Source organism: Medicago sativa, chromosome 1 (genome assembly GCF_051527215.1).
Source record: "Medicago sativa cultivar Bolivia chromosome 1, Bolivia_mono, whole genome shotgun sequence".
NCBI classification, from domain to species: domain Eukaryota; kingdom Viridiplantae; phylum Streptophyta; class Magnoliopsida; order Fabales; family Fabaceae; genus Medicago; species Medicago sativa.
In genome coordinates, this window is record NC_140749.1 from 83202489 (window position 1) to 83224699 (window position 22211).

Here is a 22211-nt window from a genome sequence, read left to right on the forward strand (position 1 = left end):
TGAAGCAGTCCACTAGTGCCCCTGTAAAAATATCAATCTGAGTCCAATTTCACACAGCTTCATGAATTTTGTGTAGTTATTAACCATATTTTTTTAGCGATTTAACGATACATAAATAAACAGTAAACTTATTTATTTTTTCAATAAGACAAGATAAACAGTAAACTTAGATAACTTCTCCAGTTGACAAACTGCAAGTGCTGGTGCACTAGGTAGCATAACATGGCAAAATAACAGACAAAGATTTTGGATTTGTTTATCAGGTCCTATGTTCTGTTATGAATTTCGGAAAAATAAAAATGTTCTCAGAGTTAGTGCTGGTGCACTAGGTAGCATTAACATGGAAAAATAACACACAGATTTTGGATTTGTTTATCAGGTCCTAGGTTCTGTTATGAACTTCGGAAAAAATAAAAATGTTCTCAGAGTTGTCCATGTATTCTGTGAATCATCAATTACGGATTAGATGAGGGCGAGAACGTCAAAAGCTTCATTTTGTCTTCGTTATCGACTTCAGTACCTTTTGCTTGGCCGGGTGCCCTTTGAGGAGTACAAGCAACATTTTTAATAATTGACGAGTAAAGATCAAACTCCGCCTTGAGTTTTAGGCAGGAAGCCTGTATCCACTTCTCTGCTACTGTTGTAGATACACTGTCTTGGGTATCCTTCTCGTGTTCTTCAATGGCAGGCCGTATTTCATTGTATAAAGAATCAAGGGCTTCCGTAGCGTCATCTTTTCTTTTCTGCATGGAAAATCTTTAAATGAGATGAACATAAAACCAGAGAATATAAATGACAATCACATGCTGCACATAATGAAACGACAATGAAGCATGTACGGATAAAGCAACAATGACCGTGATTCATGACAGTTCTCATTCAAGCTATGCCTGAAAATTCAATTATTTTGGCAATGAAGTTCAAATTGATGTTCTGTTATTTGTGACAGATGATGTGTGCATTTGGCAGAAATTATAACAGATCTATGTTCTTACAAATTATAACAAGGGTCTTCCAGATCGTACTATGAAATGACAACTAAATTATTAAAATAATCATCTTTGGAACTACAAAGTTAAAATACCAGGTAACTAAGTTTTAGTCCACTAGTAACATAATTGAAAGCTAGATGATGATATTCAGGAATTGTCACTTAAGAGAAATGCATAAGAAACGTCATACCTCATAATCTAAAATCTCCTCCTGTGCTTCCTTTGATGCTAAAAGGCCAGCTGCATACTTTGCATCAATTTTCTTCTGTATGCGATTTTTAAGCTTTCCCCCCTTTGATCTTTTGGTAGAGATGGACTTTCCTCCTGCAGTGTTACTTCGAATGCGCGATATCGCATTTTTTTGGGGAAGATCCTGTTTGGTATCTTGGGAGTACAACCTCATGTCCTCGCTTTCTATTTCAGTTTTCATTTTCTGAATACCTAAGCCATTGATCCCAATTGAATTCAGTGGTTGAATATTTAAAACAGTGGACTCCGATGGTTCTTCAGCTTTCAGTATAATAGCCATGGATTGTTCACTCTGTCCACCAACATTTGACGTGAGTTCATCCTCCGCAGAGTCATATAAAGGAATTTTCTCAATTGAGTATCTGTAGTCAACAGCATAAACCAAAACTTTAAAACCAGGATATGACAAGAAATATGAAATGAAGTAATCATGCAAAAAAGACAGTAAAATAAGAATACAACTTTGATATTGCAGAAGTTATATGGTTTTGGATAAAGAGGAAGGAAGAGATTGAATAAAATACTTTGAATTGCTTTCAGGTTTGATATAATGATCTGATACAAAAAACTAAGCACAAAAGTGGGGGCAGATTCAATCAAGCACAAGTTTCCGTGCTAGGATCTCATCATTATGGGGTCTTGGAGTGGGGAATGATTGTCATATACATAGATATCCAGTCAGTAACAGATAAAACGAAAGCAGCCTTTTAGAGATGAATACAGCACAGAAAAGAATAAATTATAAATTACCTGTCATCATCATCTTCCCATAGATAAGTATCCTCCTGCTCCGATTATTCCAAACACGAGGAAGAAGAGTAGATTGATTAAAACCAATAATAATCAATGAAAAAGAGAAGGAAATGAAGCTATTTCAATTGTTACAACTGCTAGATCTTTTTCATAAAATAAAAAAAAATAAAAAACATCATTTGAGCATGCATTCCACTATATCAAAACTTACATAATCAAATCAAATACAAGAGCCTGCCTCATTATTTATTAACACTGAATTTTCAATTTACAGTACTGTTTAACTTCAACCGTAATATATCAAAAGAATTAAAAACACCTAGCCATCACCTTTCAAGCTATTAGTGGGTCTTAAAAACTCATGGTCTACAACAGTCAACATCATGCCCATGCATTTAAAAGGCTTAACTAATAAAAAATTGCGATGAATTTGCTTTCAAGCGTTTTAACATTTATAGGTTACTAGTAATATTAACTAAAACTCACTTGAAAACCACGAGATTTTGCTCCAAGGAATTCAGAACATTTGAGCGCACCACAGAGGCAGCGAACCTTTGCACCTCCAAACCATTCAAAATTATAGTCATATGCCAGTTCAGTTCCAATAGGAATATCTTCCAGTGCAAATATTCCAACTCTTATTTCCCCCATGACATTCCATTTTCTTGTCTCGCAGTTTGGTTGACTGCAAACATAAAAGCATTCAGTTGATGTCAAACCTTGGGCGGTGGGAAATAGGAGGATAACAAAACAGGTCTACAATACTTGCATATTGGCAGGTCCATTTCATTTAATATTAGGATTTTTGTTTGAAGAGGTTTACCAGGAATGGTTTATAAATCTTGCAAGGCTTCCTTTTCTAGTTGCATCGATAGATTCAGACGCATTAAGAGAAATGATAAATGCATCCTTAAGACCTGCAAAAGCAAACAAAAGTTTTACAAAAACATAAAGCTAAATACTAATCAGATAGAAACGTTGATTTTATTGATGTTTGACCTTGAGTTTCATAAGTATGGGATCTGCGCTTGGCTTCTTTGCATGATATTACTTCTCCACAGTATTCAATGACAAACTGTCCTGCCTGTATGAAATAAAGAAACAAATAAATAAATGAGCGTATGGCACTACTGAAATAAAAGAAAAATAACCATATTAAGGCCTGAATTTCCCCAGTATATGATTACCTTAATTTCCTCATCAGCCAAAAGACCCCACCCTCGGCCTTCAGTTTTAAATAACTTGGTTTTTGCATATTCACATTTCTGAAATTTCTGCAAGCATGAGACATGGAACATGAATATATTTCATCTAGAGAAGAGAGAAAGAAAACGAGAATATTTCTTTAGGTACAAGCTATTGAATTCATCTTCCGATTGCAATGATATCTATAGCCGCACTACTTAGAAGAAAAGTTGTACAGAGTAACCAATTGTAACTACAGACTGCTATTAACTAACTAGTTCGTTCATAACTGAATGCCAGTTATGCCAGTTAAGTTAACTGACTAGAAACATCTAAAACATTTCTTGATATCAGAATATATCATATATGAATTGACGTAAGCTTCAATGCATCATCTGAAGTAAAGTTTAAGTAGGTCAAAGATTAAAAAAAGTATGCAATGAAAATAGGATATGAAAAAATTCAAGACGAGCAAACTTGACTGCTACTAAGAAACTTGTAGAACAAAATAACCAGGGAAAGCAGAATACAAATATGCAACAAATTATCCACTCGAAAAAAAATATGCAACAAATTATGACAAGTGCCTTCAGAGACACAGGTTAAAGCAAATAGTAATAACTAATAAATTCTCTTGACCAACTTTTTATCTACCAGCAGGATGGTTATAGTGCGAAAGACTAACAAATATCATCACAAACAGACCCAAACACGAACTCACCTGATTTTTACAAAGGATGCCACAAGGGCAAAATCCAGGGGTGCATTCAGTGCTGGTCAATACATTTAGACACCCATCTCCACAGGCACTGTCGGGATCATCTTCATCATACCTGCATTCACATATAGCAATATCCTCCTCCTTCTGCTTCTTATGCCTGCACAGAGATAAAGAGAAGTGTAAATGCATTAATATAACATTAAGATTTCTCAAGAATGCTGATTCAATAGTCATTCGATTTTCCATTCATCTGGCCTGGTCCTTGTACCATAGGCCATAGCCTTTGAATTGGTGGAATTGGTGGTGAGGGATCTAAATTCCAATGGGCTGGTATTCCATTGTTTGGATTTAAATAGGATATAATACAATTCGATTGGATAGACTCCATTATACTCCACACTCCACCTTTCCTACCCTCCAAATCAAAGGGTACAAGGTTGGAGTTAAATTTTTAATTGATTAAGTTAGAAAACTATATTCCTATATACAATATAATGTTCTGCTACTGCATGATGTTGTTACCAACTTCCTCTTCTGTATTATGAAGCAGGAAGGCACTAGATAACTTGTGACAGCGGGAGATTTTATGAGTTCGTCAACAGAATGGAATTGGAAGTGAAGTGGCTAGTGCGATATTTGATTTCAGGGCATCGGCAATGAACCACCTTCCATCCCACTGACTAAAAACTATCCCACAAGGCCAGAAGTCGGATGAAATTTCTAGAGAGTTTACTCTTTTAGGCGAATAGCAATAAGGATATTAGAGAAAGCTCAGCACTAAATCAATTGAAAGCTAAAAAACAAAAGATTCAGCACTAAAACAATTTAGTAGAACTAAAACAAAGGGATTTTTCACTAAAGATCCAGCATAAGCGGGGGGAAATGCATAGCCCATGAGAATGATGGTTTTTACTTTGTAAAGCTGTCCTGACGGTCTTCGCAAGAGTATGCGTACTGCTATCACAGTTCAAGCTATTCATCTAAATTTACATTAAAGATGAAAGAGAGAGGTGTACTCTTACAAAAGCAGAGGGATGATTTTATTTCGTACGTAGCAGCCTATCTAACAAATACAAGCACTGCGCAAGATTAATTTGGCGAAGTACACAAGCAAAAAATGCTCAAAATATTTTGGTTGCGAGGCGGAAGGGCAAAATCTGAAGCTAGTGAACAAATAATAAAGGTTTTATAATCAGAAAAAGAGAGGGATAAGAGAATTGGTATGAACATGACACATCAAAACATTTTAAACAAAATGAAAATATCCACTAGCTGGGAGATTAATTCAATATGGAAAAGTTTCGGGATGAAAAAAATTGATATATCCGCCGGCTGGTAGAGTTTGTATATGTGGTCGCCCAGTATGACATAGGTCAAAATATCTATTAGCTACGCGATTCTTACCGGAAGTTACATTGAAGAATATATCCATTGAAGGAAGATTGGACAATGGGGATCTTTACCTAATGATGCGGAGCGAATTCGGCATTTCTTGCTAGTTCTTCTCCCAATCTCGGACTCAGCCGTTTAGCCGATTCGCGCCTTTACTCTCTGTCTCAATCGAGCCGGTCAGATAGAGAAGTCAGGCACTCGATTGACATAAAGGAAGGTTCCGCCGTTAATTGATCGATCGATGTTACCGGGAAGCAGCAACAGAGACAGATTGAGTACTAAAGCTTCTTAGCAATCAAACTTATGTTAATTGAGAAGAGAACCTACAAGGGCCGGCCCAAGGGTAAGACCACTGAATCCCTTGCTTTCGGCCCACCAACAAAAATTGATTTGTCTTCAGTTTTATAAAGAAAAAAAGGCCTCATACGCAGATAAAAAAGTCTCGTATTATAAAATTTGATTTAAGCCTCAGCGAATATTGAAAATTATTGGACCGGACCTGGAACCTACCATAAGAGAGAAACTAATCCAAAGTAAGCCTAATTGAATACAGAAAAGTTCAAGACAGAGCAACATCAAACTATCCTATAACCTAAATAACTCATAACAGTAATGCAACTGATAATTAACATAGCGAACCAGTAATTAACATAACCAGTTAGTAATGCTACCGAGTGATAATATTTTTAACAAAGTTTAGAATCAAATTATATATTCCAATCATAAGTAGAAGATAGCAAATTAAATTGAATGACCTAAATAAATGATAAGAAAATGAATACTAAGTTACTAACCTTCGCATAAAAAAATCATTTTGATTGATATGAATGTATTGAGGCAAATCTTCAGCAGCATGAGGTTCCTTCAAAATAATAATAATAATAATAATAATAATAATAATAATAATAATAATAATAATAATAATAATAATAATAATAATAATGTACTTGTTATCACATAAAGTCGAATATGAAGGAAACAAAATTGTAATAAAGAGGGAAAAGAAAATTACCATATCAATGAATAACCTGAGAACAAAAGTTGGCAATAAGAGGAATGGGAAAATGGAAACGAAGCTTGCAGAAGCGAGAAAAGGGGTTGGGGGTGTGAAACTAAACTCAATAATGAAAATGATCGAAGAAATTTGAATAGGGAATTTGATATCTGCTAGAAACTAAACTCTTCTTGCGTTTGCGTTGGAACTGTAGTGGTAGCGGTGCTTTCCTCACTTCCCTTTTTCACCAACAAATTTTACTGTATGATATCTCGCGCGTATTAAGTTTTGGGTTAATTATGTTTCTAGTCCCTATAAAATAACGACCTTGTAAGTTTAGTCCCTACTTAATTTTAATAGCATTTTTAGTCCCTAATTTTGTTTTTCTGCACTGAGTATTAGTCCCTACTCAATTCAAATTTGTTTAATTTATGCTTAAACTCTTAAATTTTTGAACAATTTTTTGCAGACATGTTTAGAACATTACTAATAGTTCGTCCGCAAAAAATTATCGCAAAATTTGATTTCTACATCCAGATTTTATTACTTTTTATCTTTAACTTTTGTCGTTTTAAAAAATTCATATTTAATTCATTTCATGTCAGAAAATTCTAAATTTTAGTAAACGAACCTTTCATAGTGTTCTAATCTTGTCTCAAAAAAATCGTTCAAAAATTTAAGAGTTTAAGGATAATTAATCAAACTTTGTTTTAGCAGGGACTAAAATTATAAGTAAATTTTTTTTATAGGGACTAAAAATGCTATTAAAATTAAGTAGGGACTAAACTTACAAGGTCGCTATTTTATAGGGACTAGAAACATAATTAACCCTTAAGTTTTTACAGCTGGTGTAAAAAAAAAAAAATCATCTGCATTCAATAAAGAGAAATTCTTACATGAACTGATACCTAAGAGATCATTCTTACACCCAATCAATTAAAATCAAACATCTCATTAAAATAATAAAAATAATTAATATCATAATTTTTTTTCATTATTTTTAATATTTCTCTCTCCTTTTTCCACTTTCTTTAACCAACAAAACCCACCCACCACCATTTATTGTTTTCATTTCCTTAATTAAAATCACATTTTTTTAAAGTTAATAACATGTGTCGTATTTTTATTGGTTGGGTGTCTTAGGTAAGAGTTCGTGCAATAATATCTCTTCAATAAAATCAGATTCTAGTGCTATTTTGTAACAAAAAATAAATAAATTCTAGTGCTATTTTTTGTGTTAGTGTGTAAAATATCTTTACAAATGTATGTGTATCTTGAGTGTATAGAAATCAATATCATGATCTAAATCCTTATTAGATATCAAATATTGTATAAATGTTTAGTTGGATAAAATCTCAATTTACTTCTTAAGTATTATCGTCTCCAATTTAGTCTTTAAAATGTATATGAAACAATCAGATATTTTCGAAGGGACAATTCTTAAAATTTATAAAATCTATCAATTTAGTACATAGATTATATGAAAATCTATTATGTTAGTCTTCACATCTTAATAGCAACACATATTGAAATTTGTCGTGAGAGTCTCTAACATAGCATAGAATAAAGTGATAATTTCGTATAATTTAAAACTTATTTATTATTTGTATATATTTAAGTAACTAAGTTGAAGCGAGACTGATATTTGGTGTAAATTGATGGTTTATTCGGTCTTGATGAGTGTATCTCTCTCTTTTTTTGGTAGATAGACGAAATGGCAAAGCCATTATAAACTCACACACACAAGTGGAGGTACCGGGGTTCGAACCCCGGTCATGGCATCCGACCTAACAAGTTCGGCATTTTGTCAGTTGAGCTAGGACTTCTGGATGAGTATATCTCTCTTTTATTCGATAATTTCTATATTAAACTACACTCGCAATCTTAAATTATAAACGCATTTATCGGTCATACATTTTTTTTTCTATAAATCATCAAGTTTTTTTTTTCTCTAGAAGAGTTTAACTTATTTCACTGGCAATTGTCTGAGCGATACAAGGAAAAGCATAAATTACAAATAGTGGCAACTATATAAGAATGTCCTTTGCTAACAGATGAAAAACTATATTGACTTGTCGACTAATGAACTCAATTTTGATTGAAAGATAGTTTTACAATTATTGATGATGTCGCCTAACTCTAATTTATTTGAGGAAGGGGAAGAATATTGTATAACACCTACTTAGAGTCAATTCAAAAACAACTTCAATCCATTGAAAGACTTCTAACTCGTTTAGTGCACAAAGTAAACCAAGTTTCACCAACTTGGACAAGAAGCGCAATAGAAATTAGGGGTGAGAATAGGTTAGACTGAGTTAGGATTTGCAAGGCCTAAGCCAAAAAATTAAGGCTTAAGCCCAAAAATATAAGGCTTAAGCTTGGTCTGTCGACTATTTTAAGCTTATTTTTTGAAGACTGCTCTTTAGACATCAAAGACTGTTATCACACACATGTAAATAACCTTCAATACCCCCTCAACTGCAGTTGGTTGTGTTAATTTTTCCTTTGTAGCGAACTGTAGTTAAACATCGTTGGGGGTATTTTGGTCATTTGCAGGTGTGATATCAAATATTTCCGAGTAAACATCAATCTTCGTTTTCATAGGCTTGTGCAATGACCTTTTAAAAGTTTGTTATGGTCTGCTAGCTTGTTTAAAAGTCTATATTATATGAATATCTTAAAATAAAGATTTTGATCTAAGGTTAAATTGACTGCGAATTCATAATTAATGAGATTAAACTCCATTTTGATATTTAACATGAATTTTTAGAGAATTTGACTATATATTATATCGTATTTCAATTCTAGTTTATAATAAAGTATTTAAATAAAATATTTAAATATGCGAAAAATCAATGTATACAAATAAACTTAATTTACTAAAGAGATTAACAAATTTACAATAATTTAATTAAACTTACAAAATGTAATGAAATAATATTATTCATGAAAAAATATTATTATATTTACTTAGGTAGCCCAATCTGATAGGCCTACGGGGCTTTTCTTATGGCCCGTGACCTGACATTTTTAGCTACATAGACTTTTAAAAAAGTCTAAGCCTTCGCTATCTAGAAAAAAGTTTGGTCTAGTCTGGTCTGTCGCAGGTCAGACCGTAAGCCCCTATAGGTCGGTCTCGTCTATTCTTATTCCTAATATGAATGTTCACGATACGATTTTGATAGGTTTTGAGGTAAAAAAAAAAATCATTTGATCCAAAATAAAAATTATGCATGGTTTTGTGTAGTTGGCACTTTTTTTTTTAAGAAAAAAACCTGATCTTGTCTCATCCAATTAAACACGGTTTTATTTGAATCGAAATTCAGATACCTAAAATACAATTGTAATTTTTTTATTAATATCACACAAACACAATAAAATTATAGATCTAATAAAAATATATTTGAAATTAATATTATGGAATGAAAATATTCGATTATGTTTGAAACATATGAAGTGTTAAAAATATAGATTAAAATAAACTAATATGTATTGTTATTTTTTTATAAAAAAAAAAAGAAGAAGCAAGAAACAATAAATTAATAATGCAGGATATTATACTAATAAAAAATAAATAAGTATGATTATTTTTTTACAAAAACAAAACGATATTCATTCATTCAAATTGATTGAATATGTCCTTGTGAGTTTAGCTCAGTTGGTATGGACAATGCATGAAATATGCAAGGTCAGGGTTCTGCAAGGTCCGGCCACCACAAAAAAAAAATTGATTGAACATATGAGATACAATAACATGATCAATCAACATCGCTAAAAACGTAAAGGGTAAATCTGCGAATAAACTCACAACACCCAATTTAGTAGCATAAAACGACAAAATGCCTACAAATAATATGATAAAATCTAAATCACCAGAATACTCGTGCTTCCGGATCTACAACATTGTTGTCCAAGTCGTTGATTGAATTTGTGATTGACTGAAACTGATATTTCAATATGAACTAAACGAACATGACAACAAGACGCAAAATCAAACAACGACGAACAATACAACGCCGCACTCAGACGATGAAACCACAAAAAATACAAAAAAAAAACTCGATATATGTGAAAATCACTTATTTAGACCGAAAGAAATGAAAAAAATAAATGCAGAGATATGATTCTAGGTCAAAAATTGTGCTAATACCACCATCCTCAATAAGTGAAAGAGAAAAAGAATTTAGAGAGAACTTGACGTTTCTCTCACTAAAAAACTAGAGTCGACTTTGAATTAATAAGTATTAAACTTACTTATTTGCTTTAATTTTGGAAAAAATTATCCAAAATCATAGTCGATGGAGCAATTTATACAAAATGATATCCAAACACATTTAATAATATTTAATTTTGTGCTGATTTCAAAAATTTTGGATAAATTTACCATTTTATTTTAGATCAGTTCAAATTTAAACAACCTTAAAAAAGTAACCAAAAAAAAAAAACAACCTTAAAATGAAGGATACCACCACAAGGTCCTAGCAATCAAAAGTTACATTCCTCATTCTTTGATGTTTTGTTATATCAACTATTGTATAACCGTAATTGGTGTAAATTGGATGTTATTTTGACGGATCAAATACTTAGATGGCCTATATAATGAACATATTGCCAAATGTATGGAAGCTATGAGAAATGAATATTGTGTTAGATTTAATAACAATCAATCATTTGTAAAAAAAAAAAAATCATGTTTCTAAAATAAAAAATACAAATATTAGTTACGAAATGAGCAATAAATTGAGCCCATAAAATCACTTGTAGTCATTGTTGCAAAGGGGGAGAATTTCAAAGTGGAAACCATTTTTACACTTTTTTCTGCATAGTTAGTTACATGTAGCGTACTCCAGCTCAGATTAAAGGAAAAGCCATGTGGGAGTGTTGCATCCAGATTACAGAACAAGAAAGGCACAATTAAGAATAAAAGATCTGCTATGCTTAAAAAAGCTGACTTTGCTATGAGAATACCTTGGTTTGGGTAATGCTTTAAACAACAACTTGGGTAAGGACTATTTATCATTATTTTTATGAGGAAAAGGTAAAAAAATTTGGCAAGGGATGAACGTTAAAGCATCTCAATCTGCCACGGTCAAGCTAAGACCAACAAAGCCAGGTTGGACACTTCTCTTTTGTCATTTGCCTCTCTGCTTTTTTGGACCCATGCATTGCCATCTCAAACCGTTATTTACTTTAATATTGGAAAAGGTATAGATTTCATGTAAAGAGAAAATGATACTATTACGAAAAATAAAATATTTATATTAGGTATGTACTATATGATTACCGTAAAAAATGTTAATATATGGCGGTGAAAATTAAATTTAAACAATTTTTTCTATGTAAAACTTGAGCAACAACGGTCGAACGACTATGTAAGACTTAATCACTTACATTTGAATTTTAACAATTTTTTTTTTAAGTTTGAGTCACTCCTAAGAGAATTTGACGTCACAATTTCATCAAAAACTTTAAGACATATATGTGTATGATTTTATTCTTTTATATCCTCTATTTTTAATTGATGGGAGAATAATCATTCACACTTGAATTTCAACAATCTCTCCTTCAAGTGTGAGCCACCCACGTCATTAGATTTGATCCACACAATGATCTCAATTCCACTACCCAGCAAGTTGAACCATGATTTAAAAGTTTAGGACCCAAAGAGATTTTGACATCACATCTTTATAAAAAATCTTTACCTTATGTGGGTTATCTATCTTATATATCTAAAATGTCTTTCATCTTTAACCGATATGAGAGTAACCACTCACACTTGAATTTTAATATTTGTTATTTTCATTCTTTAAAAAAAAATATTTGTTATTTTCATTAAACAACTACCAACCTCATTGATGGTTTAGGACACAATTTGTATACAACCAAATACAAAATTTTAGACTTGAAGTCAATTTATTTGTGTTAGCGGAAGATACAATCATATGTGTAACGATAAATACTTCTTTGATTACAAACTTAAATAAAATGGATTTAGACATAGACGCAAGTGGAAAAAATTAAAATAAAAATGAATTAAAAATGTCTTTTTTAAAATAATCAAATAATATGTATTTTGATGTGTCTAAAATAAAGTATATTAATCGGTATATGGTTAAATCTTTTTATCTAGGCTTGTGATCAAGACTCGTGTGTGAAAGTGTAGAAATACATTTTCATTTGAATAAAACAAACTTCTGCACTAATTTCTTGTCATGACCAACCTTACACACCCTGTGACAAATGAAAAACAATCGAGTATCTCATCAGAACCATTTTGGATCATGCCCCTATAACATGGACCCCACTAGTAGTGGGGTAAAACTAAAAAATAAATAGTCAGAACAATTTTCACTGTGACATAGACAGTGACATGAGTCATATAATGAAATGAAATGAAATGAAAGAAGCACAAGTTTTCTTTTTCACCACACAATATTTATTAGTATTTTTATTTCCTCAGCTCAAAAACTGAAAAACCACACTTTCTTTCCTTTTTCTTTCTTTTTCTTCTGCTTGAAGCTTTTGCATCGCATTCTAAAACAAAACAAAGCCCACAAATTTTGACCCTTAATCCAACGCACTCTGATTCAACTGAATGCAAATGAACAGTTTCCATTTCTGGGTCTTACCCTTTTTCTCTTTCTCTCTCCCTGCTTAGTTTCAACCAGCAGGAGGAGTATTCATGGCAGCAAAGCGCGTGTACCAAGTTTGGAAAGGAAGTAATGTAAAGTTCTCTTCTTTTCCTCATTCTTTCTTCTATTTTTAGCTCATTTTTCATTTGGGTATGTTCTAGATTTCTGGGTCTGTGATTTCTTTAGTAGGCTTTGAATTTCTGAGCTAGTTTTTGTTGCTGGAATGTGTAAGCAAAGTAAAAATGAGATTTTTATTTAACATGAAGTGTATTTTCTTCTTTGAATTATTAGTTAGGTGTATGTTGAATGTTGAGTATTATTGGGATGCTGAGATTGTGTTTTTTTTGTTTGTTTTGGGAATTCTACAATTGTATAATCAGTGGGTCAACCAAGTGATTCGGGAGAATCCGAGTTCGAATCCAGACTCAAACATATTTGGCTAGACTTTACTTAGCTTTGGACCGAACTTTGTACTTATGATTACGAGGTCTCATTTCCTAGGAACCGGAGGGTTAAAACCAAAAAAATTGTGAGTGTTGGGTCTGTATTCTGCCTGTGCCTGATTACAGCTGGCTTGCTCCTCAGTATATTTGTTATTATTGGGGAGAGGTAGCTAAAGCAATACTTCAGCTTTTGATCAATTTTCCATTTGTATCTTTGGATGTTTGTTTTCATGTAAAACAATAAAATCATGTCAGATATGATTACAATCACTGGCTTGCTCCTTCAGTTATGCTTTCAATGTTTGTTGATTATTGAAGAAGGATGACATTCATGTCAGGTGTTTTTTTGTTGGTGATTATGTGCTTTGAGTAGAGCTATCATGGAGGTCATTTGCATTCTCCCTGTGAAGTGACTTCTGACTGTTGGCTTCAAATGCGAGCGATTAAGTCCCACATCGATTATGAATGAGAGCAGTGTTGGATATATAAGAGAGGTGACCATATACATAATGCCTTAATGTTTTGGGTGGAGATGCAGTGTCAAGGTCTCTTAGGGTCCTGGAATTTGAGCCCATTCCCGCTCCCGGCACTCCCCTAGACTATGGACTCCCCAACACTAACTAAATATAAATTGTAAAGTTTGTGAGTAAAATATTAAATTGGTTGGATTAAATGGTCTGGAGGACTTGAGCAGTGATTATGTTTCATGTTTTGTTTTACCCCATTGATAAAGTAAAGGGTGAGAACCCAAAGAAATAATGACTTCTGAAGTCTGAAAGATATAGTGCATGATAGGATTATTAGCACGTACATCAAATTATAGTTGAACTCTTTAAGTCTTAATAGAAGTATATGCATAAACATGGTAAAATATAAGTTGATATTGATACTATATATAGGCCACTCCTCTGTTGCACACTTGCACCTACTGAAGTGTTTTGGTTTTCTAGTCAACATTGGGTTTGTAGTTTGTACTATTAATGCATCAGGGCTTTTTCTTTATATATTTTTCAGATTGGTTTCCAATCTCCTATACTGTCTTTTTTGAACAATGTAGCATTCTGTTAATGCTGTAATCTTTTGGCTGATTTCAGAAGTTCTTTTCTTTCTTGTGAATTATTTTCAGCTAATTATTAATTTTTACCATATCTCGTAATTATCTCCTGAATCTTTTGCAGAAATTCATATTGGGAGGGAGGTTGGTATTTGGACCTGATGCCAGGTCCCTGCTTATCACTCTGTTGTTGATTATTGTTCCAGTTATCATCTTTTGTGTATTTGTAGCAAGGCATCTTCGGCATGCATTTTCTTCATATTATTCAGGATATGCTATTTTAGTAGTGGCAATTCTCTTTACTATCCACGTAAGTTCTGTTAAATGTTTCTTTCATTTTTTAATGTGTTTATCCATTTATTTCCATTGTTGGGACTTGGTTTGTGTTTAAGGTCCATAGTCTCAATTTAAATAAGTTAGTGTATCCTAATATATTATATATATTTACCATCTTCCTACTTACCTGTTAGATGAAGCACGGACACTCCTCGAATTAGGTGTGTTCGACGCGTGTCCGACACGACACCGACACATATGATTAACTAAATTATGTCATTTTCTCAAATTATTACCGGTGTCGGTTTTTGTATCGTGTCCGTGTTTGTGTCTCACGATGCATCTATTAATGTTTTTTTCCTAATACTGTTTGATTTTACTAAAGGAAGGTCGAGAGCTGTTTTTGTGACAGTTTTATTCTTATGTTATTGATTTTCTCCAATCTTTTGTAACGATCTATATACACAGTATAATCCCACAGTATATATTTTTAGGTCCTGGTGCTTCTCTGTTTTACTTCTGCACGTGATCCGGGTATCATTCCGAGGAATTCACATCCACCAGAAGAAGAGTTTCGTTATGAATCTTCTACAGTAGCCGGACAACAAACACCAAGCCTTCAGTTCCCACGAACAAAAGAAGTAATGGTCAATGGCCTTCCTGTAAAGGTGAAATATTGTGAAACTTGTATGCTGTATCGCCCTCCTCGTTGCTCGCATTGCTCCATATGCAACAACTGTGTTGAACGTTTCGATCACCATTGCCCTTGGGTGGGCCAATGCATCGGTCTGGTACGATATTCACAGTCATTTATGATACATGTTTTCTTCTTCATTGATGTGCTTGGGTTGTTACTCGTTTGCTTTTGTTCTAATTTTTTTTGGGTTTTTCCAATGTGCAGAGGAACTACCGTTACTTCTTCATGTTTGTTTCTTCGGCAACAATTCTGTGCATCTATGTGTTTTCCTTCTCAGCATTTTACATCAAGGTTCTGATGGATAATAATGATATTGGGACGGTGTGGAAGGCGATAAAAGAATCCCCTGCATCTGTGATTTTAATGGCTTATTGTTTCATCTCTTTGTGGTTTGTTGGTGGACTAACTGGTTTTCATTTGTACCTTATAAGCACAAACCAGGTCAGTCAATTTCTCTTTTACATTTCTGTTTTCTATATCATTTATTGTATCTCATTTATTGGGGTACTCTTAGAGTAGTTTGTAACTATGCAAACCAAGGAAATCTGAAAGGGCGATTTTCAAAGAATTAATTCCAAAGTGTATTAATTAGAAATACAATATTCTTTGTGACTGCAAATCTTTTGAATGCACAAGGCATGCTATGGGATAAAAACTATATCATGTCTATGTTCATATATCTTATTAACTGTACTATTTTGTTATGTGGAAATTAATACGCAAAGGTCTGCGTTCCATGAATATTTTCATCATTCAGATTAGTGCTCTTTGTTTTACAGACGACCTATGAAAACTTCCGATACAGAGCTGATGGCCGGATCAATGTTTTTAATCGAGGTTGTTTAAATAATTTTCTGGAAGTGTTTTGCACAGAAATAAAGCCCTCAAGGAACAATTTCAGGGCTTTTGTTCAAGAGGAGGTACAAAGGCCGCTGACTACAGTCATTTCCCGGGGACGTGAACCAGATGATTTAGGTGGAGATCGCCGTCCTAAGGTTGAAGATGATCTAGATATCGGTGAAGATCTATTGAAGATATCACAGCGTAGGAATATTGAGCAACTCGACGAGGACATTCAGAATAGAAGGAGCAATGGTGCGCCCCATAATACAGCTGAACCCGATTCAATTTTGTCATCAGATCATCGAGCTACCACAATACGATCTGATGCTAGGCACTCGAGTTGGGAAAGAAGTGGAAACTGGGAAATTGCACAAGATGTCTTTGCCAATTCAAATGTCACCGAAAGCAGAAACTATGTCTCATCAAAGGAAATGCGCCAATGACAGGTACAGTTTGTCTTTACGATATCTTAACGATGTCGAACATAGCTAATGTGGGATTACTTGGATAGTAAAGGTGGAAAAGAAGTGCTCCTTTGATCAGATTTTGAATTGGAAGGAGTTAAGTAGTTGAACTTTCGGTATAAAAACTAAGATTACCTTTTGTGGTTATACTAGCTATTTGGGAAGGCATATAAATACATGTTTGTAGTTGTTTAAGAGACAAAGTGTCTTGGTTATGTTTCCCCCATTTTTTAACTGTCCAATATGTGGATCTCATCTTTATTTGGCTTTATTCTTTGTGTAAATAATTAGTTATGATACTGAAATTTTTTTGCTACATATATTTCGTTTTAGGCACTGTAAAAAGTGGATTATCCTTGGTATTAATGTGCTGACGGTTCTGTGGAGTATTCTCTATAGGCAAGTCAAAGATCGAAAATATGACCACTTGCTTAAAAGATCCGAATTCCTTGCCACTTGGACCACATGCTTCTAATTATATTTTGTTTTCCTATTACATTTAATACATATTACTCCCTCCGTCCCGGATTAACTGAGCCTAAAGCTCATTTCACACGTATTAAGAAAAATGTATAAATGAAGGATAGAAAAAAATAGTTTTAAATGCACTTGTTAAGTATTGATATATTCTCCGCTATCATAAATGTAAAGTGGAATATATTGAATTGGAAATGATGAAAGTAGTATTAATTAAAGTTATAAAGGGAAAAAAGTAATTAATATTGTATTGAAATGTGAAATGACTCAGTTATATTGAGACAGTTTTTTTTTGCAAATGGCTCAGTTATTATGGGACGGAGGGAGTATGATGAATACATAAACTAATTCTCTCCATAAAACGTGTAAAATTGTATCAATTGTGAAAAACTTAAGGGTCTTGTTAACCAATGCCCCTGAAGTTAATGGATCATATACTCAAGGACACGGACTCAGTTAGTAATGAAAACAAGAGTGAAGATCCCATTTTAATCTCAAAAACTGTGAGACCCAACTTATCTTCTGATAAAAGTAAAAGTAATTTTTAGTACATAAGAGAAAGGAAAAAAAGATAACTAGGTCCATACCATACCTACCGATAGAAAATCGACAATTAGGTCTCTAAAAAGAAATAAAAATATACAATTTGACCCCACAACAAAAAATGTTTCTAAGTAATCTATTCTTTAATAAAATGTTTATTTTTGTTATTTTTCTTCTTTAAGATTCAAACAAAGTCATTTAATGACAGCCATTATTCAATTAAACATCAACAATAATCGACAAATCTAAAAGAGATCCATAACATATCTAAAAAGTTAGTATCATTAATGTATCAAAAATAAGATACATGTTATCAATAATAACATTATTTTGACGTAGATAGTAGTTGTTCGATTGGCTAAAGAAGAAAAAAAAATAAAAATTAGTTATTTGATTCGGTTAGCAAACATGGGCCAATAAAGAACAATCGAATGCAATTCTACTTTGAAGGTTGCTTTTTTGACAACGAATACTCCCAATTGACACATGGAAATGACCTTAATACCCCTGGCGGTAGTTAACAACTGCTGGTAAACACGCCGGTTGTTAACTACCGCTGAGTTCTGCATCTTAAGCACGCAGCAAACTTCCAGTAAGTTACAACACAGACTTCCAACCAAGTTCAAACCAAGACAAACCCAACTTCACCCCACATTCAATTGCACGGATTTGAAGCAAATTTCTTCAAGTAATTACACAAGTAAGTAACTTTCTTCCTATTTACATGTAATGTAGGCTGTTTAGGTTGTTAGTTTTCATAATTTTAGCAAAATGTTTAGGGTTTAGGTTAGGTTTAGGTTAGGTATGAAAATTGGAAATTATGATAGAATTAGATGTTGTTTAGGCTTGGTTATGCTGGCATTGTTGTTTAGAGTAGGTTTATGTTCAATGTAGTTGAATTTGATGTTGAAATAACACTAATTGTGCTAGTATTTTAAAATGCACTTAAGGTGTTTGATGAAATGCCTACGTGAAATAATCTTGCTTTTTTTGTGATTTTTTTTCCAAATATGTTAAATTTAATAATGTATATATGTTATATTGGATTTTGAATATGTGAATATGTGAATATGTGAAATTTGTTGTGTTATGTTATGTTGGATTTTGAATATGTTATATGTTATGTTGAATTTTGAATATGTTATGTTAAAATGCACTTAAGGTGTTGGATTTTTTGGCAACTTATTTATGTTTTTTAAAATTTGATATGTTACATGTTACTTGCTATGTTCAATGCCTTAAAAGTTTTAAATACATTTTTGCTTATTTTGCCTAGTTTGATTAGTTTGGTCATAATGATGTAATAACCAAGTTTGATTCTAAGTTGTTGAATGATTCTAAGTTTCATTGTCCACGCATTTTTTTTTCCAGATATGGCTGGGGAGGAGGATGCACGTGAGCGTCGTATTAGAGAGGGTAGGGTCCGCAAAGGGAAAGTTGCCATGACAAATAGCGCTTGGAAGGAGCTTGAGGCTGAACGTCCATATGTTCCAAAGCCTCAGAGACATAGGGACTTGAGTATAGGTGGAGGAGAGGGGTCGGATTCACAGGCACATATGGATTACTCCTCCCACGTGGTTGATCCGACACCGGCGCATGACCAGGGTGTGTATGAGGAGGGTTTTAGTGGATATGATCGGATGGAGGAGGATCAGATGTTTTATCAGCCGGAGGCCGATGCACAGGATGAGGAGGCGGGATATGATGAGGGGGTGCCAGAGGATGTAGTGGCAGATTATATGGAGGCACAAAATGTTATTCCCGAGGGTGAGCCTGAGCGTCAGCCTCGGCCACGACGAGGTGGTCGTGTTCGGCATATACCGCCCTATCCTGCTGGAGAGGCTCCCTTTCCTGGAGGACCTCAGACCTTGGCATTGTTGTCCGATTACTCGAGGCACGTGGCGAACCCTCTTTGGGTGAACCACAATAATGTAAGTGTTTAAATTGTTTAAAATTCTTTAAATGTTTTAATTAATTATATTAGGTAGCGTAAGTGATTTAATTAATTAATATAACGTAGCGTAAGTTGTTTAATTAATTATATTAGGTAGCGTAAGTGATTTAATTAATTAATATAACGTAGCGTAAGTTGTTTAATTAATTAATATAACGTAGCGTAAGTGATTTAATTAATTAAAATTAGGTAGCGTAAGTTGTTTAATTAATTAATATAACGTAGCGTAAGTTGTTTAATTAATTATATTAGGTAGCGTAAGTGATTTAATTAATTAAAATTAGGTAGCGTAAGTTGTTTAATTAATTAATATAACGTAGCGTAAGTGATTTAATCAATTAATATAACGTATCGTAAGTTGTTTAATTAATTATATTAGGTAGCGTAAGTGATTTAATTAATTAAAATTAGGTAGCGTAAGTTGTTTAATTAATTAATATAACGTAGCGTAAGTGATTTAATTAATTAAAATTAGGTAGCGTAAGTTGTTTAATTAATTAATATAACGTAGCGTAAGTGATTTAATTAATTAATATAACGTAGCGTAAGTTGTTTAATTAATTATATTAGGTAGCGTAAGTGATTTAATTAATTAATATAACATAGCGTAAGTGATTTGAATCATTTAAAATAGTGACAATGTCTTATTTAACTTGAATTTCAGATGTGGCATGATCAAACGGGTTATAAGTGCATAAACGCAGGGAAGAGGTTGAAGGAGCTCGATAAGCCGGAGGAGGCTTTGAGATGGTTTTGGGACCCTGTGGAGGGGTCTGGCCTCCATGGTTTGATACACGTTGGGTATGCGACTGTGACCCATGCGATGATACGTGCTCTGTGCGAGAGGTGGCACACGGAGACGAGTAGTTTTCATCTACCTGTGGGGGAGATGACGATCACTCTGGATGATGTGCATAATCTCCTGCACATTCCTATTTACGGCCGCATGTTGGAGCACGATGAGTCGATGGATTGGGACCAATCGATTGATATGATGACCAGGCTTTTGGGCATGTCAGATGCTGATGCCAGAGATCAGGTTAGGGAGGAATCTCCTGGTCATATCAGTTATCCCGCACTGAAGCGGGTTTATGAGGAGCACCTGACTGAGGCTAGACGGCTTGAGCGCCCACAGTCGAGGGAGGAGATGCAAGAGAGAGCTAGGAGGAGGGCGTGCGGTGTAAGGAGTTTCCTTTTATATCTCGTCGGTTGTGCACTGTTCACTAACAAAGCGAACAGACACATCGACTTGATATATCTGGATTGCATGGCGGACTTGGGGGCGATTGGGAAGTGGTCGTGGGGAGGGATGACCTTAGCCTACCTCTATGATTATCTGGATGATTCTGTTATCTTGAATAACAGAACGATGGCTGGCTCTGCGACTCTTTTGATGGTAATATTTATCTTAATTTCTTTATGAATTTATTTTATAAATTTTATTATAATGTTAGACTATTATTTTGTGTATTAACTACTTTATTGAATATTTAACTCGAATAATTATTTTTGTGTATTATTTATTTTGTTGCAGGGATGGATTTTGGAGCATTTGCCAGGTCCTTACCCAAGGAAGCGTAACCGGGATTGGGACCCGCGGACACCATGTGCTGGGAGATGGCTCACTACCAAAGGGCATACGGATGTGCACCATTACCGCGTAGTCCTGGATCGCTTGGAGGTGGATGATGTCAGGTTTTCTACCTATGATGATCGCAGAGACGTGCGCCCATTTAGCATGCTGTGCACTTACTCTGGATGGCTCATGTGCGGGAAGGAGAGGGTGTACCGTCATTTGCCTGAGCGGGTGAAGAGGCAGTTCTCCTTTGTGTAGGACATTCCCAGACATCCTTCAGCTGTCCCTCAGGTGCCTACACAGATGCTGACTACCGTGTTGATGGACGCTACTGCATGGTTAGTAGGTGGTTGGGTAGATGGGTGTCAGACACCATGGCATCATGTTCCTGGCTACATGGCTTGGTTTGCCACAGTCTCTCACCCTCGCATTCTCCCACTTGATGAGGGATCCCCTCCCAGACCGGCGAACGTGGAGCAGCTGATTGAGGAGGAGCATGCCAGGGAGATGCCTGACACACTGACCATCGTCCGGGATGTGGCTCACATAGCCCGAGATATTGCGGCCAGGCATGGCGAGATGACCAAAGAGGAGGTTGTCCAGGAGGTCCTGCGGATAGTTAGTGCTACTGAGCCCGTCCTTACTTATCAGATTTCCAGGCGGCGCAGGGGGCAGCAGAGGCAGGGTAGGCAGGGCTGATTAGTATTAGGATTTTTTTTTGTATTTTTTTGACTATGATGATCATGATGTGTTATTATGACATGTTCGATACATTTTCCTATTTATATGACATATACGTACGTTCGTTCATTTTATATTATTTCTTGCGTTTTAATTTTACCATGTTCCTGTTAAATATTGGATGAATATGTTTAGGTATTATTAGATGAAAATTTTAGAAGAATTTTCAATTGGTTATTGGTTATTTGATAAATTTTTTAGATGAAAATGAATATGAAAATGAAA

At 34.2% G+C, this 22211-nt stretch overlaps 3 protein-coding genes across 5 annotated transcripts; 2 read left to right on the top strand and 1 right to left on the bottom strand.

Annotated features, from left to right (window-relative positions):
- Positions 1 to 131: 131 nt before the first annotated feature.
- On the bottom strand, positions 132 to 6504 carry LOC146958242 (histone-lysine N-methyltransferase ASHH1-like). 2 transcript variants are annotated; one of them, XM_085739785.1, is made up of 10 exons: positions 6305 to 6504; positions 6087 to 6154; positions 3901 to 4057; positions 3182 to 3268; positions 2994 to 3078; positions 2818 to 2911; positions 2481 to 2679; positions 1992 to 2026; positions 1183 to 1603; positions 132 to 743 (listed from the first exon to the last, which is right to left on the bottom strand). In XM_085739785.1, the coding sequence occupies exons 1-10, from the start codon at positions 6305 to 6307 to the stop codon at positions 456 to 458; spliced, it is 1437 nt and encodes a 478-aa protein (XP_085595911.1). In that variant the 5' UTR covers positions 6308 to 6504; the 3' UTR covers positions 132 to 455. The 2 variants fall into 2 exon arrangements, with proteins under 2 accessions (XP_085595911.1, XP_085595912.1); XM_085739786.1 differs by having other exon boundaries at positions 5364 to 6154.
- A 6206-nt stretch (positions 6505 to 12710) lies between these two features.
- LOC146958243 (protein S-acyltransferase 8-like) lies at positions 12711 to 17040 on the top strand. Of its 2 annotated transcripts, none has more exons than XM_085741344.1 (5): positions 12711 to 13010; positions 14540 to 14725; positions 15186 to 15482; positions 15593 to 15829; positions 16168 to 17040. In XM_085741344.1, the coding sequence occupies exons 1-5, from the start codon at positions 12969 to 12971 to the stop codon at positions 16672 to 16674; spliced, it is 1269 nt and encodes a 422-aa protein (XP_085597470.1). In that variant the 5' UTR covers positions 12711 to 12968; the 3' UTR covers positions 16675 to 17040. The 2 variants fall into 2 exon arrangements, with proteins under 2 accessions (XP_085597470.1, XP_085597471.1); XM_085741345.1 differs by lacking the exon at positions 12711 to 13010 and adding an exon at positions 13138 to 13855.
- A 4508-nt stretch (positions 17041 to 21548) lies between these two features.
- LOC146958244 (uncharacterized) lies at positions 21549 to 21944 on the top strand. Its single transcript, XM_085751831.1, has one exon. The coding sequence runs from the start codon at positions 21549 to 21551 to the stop codon at positions 21942 to 21944; it is 396 nt and encodes a 131-aa protein (XP_085607957.1).
- The last annotated feature ends 267 nt before the right edge of the window (positions 21945 to 22211 follow it).

What these genes read in the sequence shown, in the direction of transcription:
- LOC146958242 (XM_085739785.1), bottom strand. An exon ending in AATGATTTTTTTATGCGAAG is followed by an intron (nt 4,058 to 6,086) that starts GTTAGTAACTTA and finishes ATCTCTGTGCAG; the next exon opens with GCATAAGAAGCAGAAGGAGG. An exon ending in AGATTTATAAACCATTCCTG is followed by an intron (nt 2,680 to 2,817) that starts GTAAACCTCTTC and finishes TTATGTTTGCAG; the next exon opens with TCAACCAAACTGCGAGACAA.
- LOC146958243 (XM_085741344.1), top strand. Translation starts at nt 12,969, where the DNA reads ATGGCAGCAAAGCGCGTGTACCAAGTTTGGAAAGGAAGTAAT. An exon ending in AAGTTTGGAAAGGAAGTAAT is followed by an intron (nt 13,011 to 14,539) that starts GTAAAGTTCTCT and finishes AATCTTTTGCAG; the next exon opens with AAATTCATATTGGGAGGGAG. An exon ending in TGGGCCAATGCATCGGTCTG is followed by an intron (nt 15,483 to 15,592) that starts GTACGATATTCA and finishes TCCAATGTGCAG; the next exon opens with AGGAACTACCGTTACTTCTT.
- LOC146958244 (XM_085751831.1), top strand. Translation starts at nt 21,549, where the DNA reads ATGCTGACTACCGTGTTGATGGACGCTACTGCATGGTTAGTAGGTGGT.